The sequence below is a fragment of the Sinocyclocheilus rhinocerous genome, unplaced genomic scaffold, assembly GCF_001515625.1.
Source record: "Sinocyclocheilus rhinocerous isolate Xijiao unplaced genomic scaffold, SAMN03320098_v1.1 scaffold87, whole genome shotgun sequence".
In the NCBI taxonomy this organism is placed as follows: domain Eukaryota; kingdom Metazoa; phylum Chordata; class Actinopteri; order Cypriniformes; family Cyprinidae; genus Sinocyclocheilus; species Sinocyclocheilus rhinocerous.
The window spans coordinates 291,927-296,452 of record NW_015650709.1 but is presented as its reverse complement, the minus strand read 5'-3'; the positions used below and the strand labels follow the sequence as shown (position 1 = coordinate 296,452).

Here is a 4,526-nt window from a genome sequence, read left to right as displayed (position 1 = left end):
ATCAAGCTTGGTTTTACTTGGGCTAGTATTTTTTTGTGATATTGAAATTGGTACCAAGAATTATGAAATTTCAGTGCATAAAAAATGTTGATAGCATATGCGCGTTCGCTTTCTAACATGGTCCACGTGCTCGAATCTGTCGTCAATTGGACAAATGGAGTGAAAGAACGTTCGTTTTGATGTGTTTGGTTTAAACAGCTCGTTTGCGTTTTTGTACAGATGTTGTACAGAAGGTTCCCAGTGTAAGAAACAAGTGGATAGTTTATTTTTAATGGCACCCCGTATCGTGTCAGAGGATTGATCGGAGCATTTTGTTTTGTAAACAAGGCACAGTGTCATGGAGAATTCACTAAGAAACATTTGTTGAAAGATGAAGCGGTACTAGATCTGACTGCAGCTGCATCACAATCCGTAAGTAAATGATTTAATAATGTTTTGTCTGGAAAGGACCATTTTATTTTGATTATGTTGTCAAAACACACATGCAATAGCCAGGGGTGCTGATACTGTTTCCTATGCAATGACTGTTAGCCAATCATAACAGTGGCCGATTACTGAGAAGCCTTAAAGGACACGCCCCTTAAAAACAGGCTGTTTTAGAGAGAGGTTCAGACTAGTGAGGGTTGAAAATAATAATTTTTCCACTTTTTTTTTTTTGTGGAGAAAACTTTATTAACATTATAAGTAAACCTAAAGGAACATATTAAAATTCAACGGTTGATTTATACATGTTACATACGAATTATGTATGCCAAGTATGGATTAGTAAAAAAAAAAATTCTGGATTTTTTTGTTTTGTTCTAATTAATAGAAGGTTCAGCACAACAGCATTGATTTTAAATAGAAAGATTTTGAAACATTATAAATGTCTTTACTGTCACTTTTGATCAATAAGTGCTTCCTTGCTGGATAAAAGTATTTATTTCTTTCAAATTTAGTTTGAACAGCAGTGTATGTATCTAGCTGTATTCAAATAATTTATTAATATCTAAACACCTAGTATAACATGTAGGTCAAAGACGCAGATGATGAATTGATTACGGTAATTTCTTGACTGTATGTTTTCGTGATATTTCACACACATGTGAGTATACAAGTGTTACAAAACGACCAATAGGATGTTAGGACTGTCAATTCTGGTCTCAGAAATGGTTACGAGCCATTGCGTAAGGCAGAATGACAGAGAACAGCCATCAGGACACTGACCGCAGCCAAGGAGGGAGAGCCCACAGAAAAACAGTCACTTTAAACAGTAAGATTCACTGCACTTGACAGTTAGTTATTGTTGTTGTATTTTTTTATTTTTTAAATTTTTTTTTACATGAGAACATTTTAATGTATTGTACTTCATAGTAAAGTCCTTTGATTTGGTAATGAGAATGTTTACAATTTAATGGTCTTGCAAGAATACGTTTGATGTCTTTTTTATATGGTTTTGTGTATTTTGACAGTATTGTATGTCAGTTAATAAATCTCTGATATTCAGAAGTCCTGTCGTTCTGTTGTTTTTGTGATTTTCATTTGCTCTTCTCCATGTTTGTGATGGATGAAGTTCAGACATAGTTTGTCAGTCTAGAGGTTAATATTCAACTGTTTGTCACATGACCTTGAAACCTTGCGTTAGTACATTTAGTCTCTTTATTTACACCTCAACATTTCTATGTTGGGACAAAATTCATTATAAAAAACCTGATGTAAATCAATCCTGCTTTATTCTTCAGACATGGAAACTGTATCATATGACCGGTTTACCACACCTGAGGCAGAAATTAATCATGCTGGCCAAAAATGTTTGTATGAATCAGGTGAGAAACATGTTTTTTCATTCATTTTATGAAAGGAATGTTTGCATATTACTTACTAAGAAAGACTAGCATGTCTAGTAACCAGATAAGGCGTTGAGTAAATCGTTGTTTATTAATGAATGGTGACACTCCATGACAATTCAAAATTTATTTTCTATAAAGATGTACATTCTGTATGGCGTTCTCATCCTCTATGTGTTTATACTAACTCTGGCTGTAGGAATTAAAAGTATGTTGTCAGCATTTTTCTTCCACCCACTAATTTGTTGATGTCAAATTTAGCAAAACTTGTTGTTGGATCCCACTGCATGGGATTTTTCACCAGAGAGTTTGATTTTAATTATAATTCTTCAAAGTCTCTCAGGTCAACCAAGATGTCGCTGATGTTAGACTTTCTCTGAAGACCGTTGAGGCCCCCAAAACTTTGCAATTTGGTAAAGACCACTTTTTCTGTCTTTGTAAAATTACAATTTTATATTTAGTCATTCAGTCATTTAGCAGACACTTTTATCCAAAGCGACTTACAAATGAAGACAATAGAAGCAATCAAAACTAATAAAAGAGCAACAATATGTAAGTGCAAATGACAAGTCTCGGTTAGCCTAACGCAGTACACGTAGCAAGGTTGTTTTTTTATATATATATATATATATACATGCAATGACGTCATCACAGACCGGTAAGTGAATTCCCATTGCATTTGTCATGAGAGTTTTGTAATATGTCTCGCTTTGTTCGCTTCCCTTTTAATAGTTTACATGATGATTAGCAACAATTGAAAGTAACAATGCGCATGGTGGAGTCTCTATATATTAAAGTCCAGTGACTGCTGGAATTGATGACCCTAATCCAGCTCTAAATGGTTCTTAGTCGCTCAATAATTCTGTAAGGACACCAAACAGCACTGCTCTTGCCAGTCTTAGGGCTTCAACAACTGAGAGCAAGGCAGTCTCGGTCGAATGTCCATTTCTGAAGCCAGATTGGTTGCTGTCCAGGAGGTTGTTCTGTGTGAGAAAGGCTGAGACTTGGTTGAACACAACTCGTTCAAGTGTTTTTGCAATGAAAGGTAGAAGGGAAACCGGTCTGTAGTTCTCTAAAAGAGTTGGGTTAAGAGTGGGTTTCTTAAGAAGTGGGGTTATACGAGCCTGTTTAAATGTTGAGGGGAAAACGCCAGTGTGAAGGGATGTGTTAACAATGTGAGTTATATAGGTATATCCATATTTAAACGATACTAACAATACCTGTAATATTAATTTGTTATTTTTCTATTTCATTTACTCATCTTTTTCTCCTAGAAAATGCTAATTTCTCTGAACGTGTGATGCTGGTGCAAGGTGAGGCTCCTCATGACTTACAGTGAGGTCCAGAAGTCTGAGACCACTAGAGCAAATGCATCTAAGCTTTCCATTTGTATAATTTAATAATAATGGCTAATAAAATATCATTACAAAAGATATCATCAGCATAACAATTTGAGTAAACCGTTGAAATTGGTTTCTCAGCACTTGAACCTCTTGAACTCTACAAGTTTGTGTGAAACCTGATGATAATGTTCTCCAGATTTGAGATGATCCAAAGATCATCTTGAGCTTGATCAAAGAGTCACATGATCAGTGTCACAAATGTACTTATTTATTAGTGACCTAAAAATAGTTCAGAAACGTATTCATATTTATTCATGTTACATTGAAACATTTTTTAAAGTTTTAAATCTGAAAGTGCACCGTGTATAAAGTTATTGTCTCTCAAAAGAAAGAGTCGACTCTGAATCATTGAAATGAGTCGTTTTTAAAACGAATCCCAAGCCGTTTTATGTTGACGTCAACATGAAACATTAGCCTATTGCCCGCCAACTTGTTGGTCTTTTCGCATTGGCCTGAATGAAAATGAGACCAATCGGACCAATCACTGCAGATTAGCATCACGCAAAGGAGGGGTTTGGAAAAACGAATCGTTAAACGAATCGTTTTGGAGTCGTTGAGCAAATAAGGTAAAAATAAATGCATATTATAAGACAATGAAAGTGTTTTTTGACCTTGCATGCATGTCAACCTGTTGTTGGGGACTCCCAAAACCAAAATATGAACCTTTCATTACCCATAATAGGGGCACTTTAAACATATTTTAAACTTTGTTTATTTCCAAGTTTAAATTAGATTATGAATCCCAGATTTTAAAGGGGTCCTATTATGCTCTTTTACAAAGTCTTGATTTTGTTTTGGGGGTGTACTAGAACATGCTCTCATGCTTGGTGGTTCGAAAAACGCATTATTTTTCACATAATTTACATTATTAAAATACCTTTCTCCCCAGCCTGGCACAAACGGCTCGATTTGTTCCGGCTTTGATGAAGGTCCGCCTTCCGAAAAACAAAATGTGCTGTGATTGGTTAGCTGTCCCAGTGCGTTGTGATTGGCGAACAGCTTAGACGGTGTTTCAGTACTGCCATGCCCCTTGCTCCGTCTTTCAACAAAAGCTTTTTGGCGAATCCGGCACTGTACTCCCTCGTGTTGTGGAAGCTGTCCTCAGTAAAATGCGCAGCACACAATAGCAAATTGGGGTTATAATGCTCAGGGAACGAGGTAAAAATTAAATTGCAACCACCGTTTCCTGACATCATCCGCTTTCGGAAGCCCAAACAAAGACGTTGGGGCACGGAGGTGAAAAAAACAGCGTTTCAGGCAGTCGCGCACCGGACGAGAAGCGCAGCGTCGCATCGCG

The 4,526-nt window shown here is 36.5% G+C and overlaps 1 protein-coding gene across 2 annotated transcripts in view; it reads left to right on the top strand.

The window, feature by feature from the left end:
• The first annotated feature begins 982 nt into the window (after window positions 1–982).
• Window positions 983–4,526, top strand: part of LOC107712473 (C-type lectin domain family 10 member A-like) — a 4,905-nt gene continuing 1,361 nt past the window's right edge. Inside the window, exons 1-4 of one of the 2 annotated variants that reach the window (XM_016517736.1) lie at window positions 983–1,252; window positions 1,722–1,805; window positions 2,162–2,239; window positions 3,101–3,139. In XM_016517736.1, the coding sequence (XP_016373222.1) occupies window positions 1,177–1,252; window positions 1,722–1,805; window positions 2,162–2,239; window positions 3,101–3,139 (277 nt within the window). In that variant the 5' untranslated portion in view covers window positions 983–1,176. Of the gene's footprint in view, window positions 1,253–1,721; window positions 1,806–2,161; window positions 2,240–3,100; window positions 3,140–4,526 lie in introns of those variants that run through there. The other variant, XM_016517737.1, reaches the window with a different exon arrangement.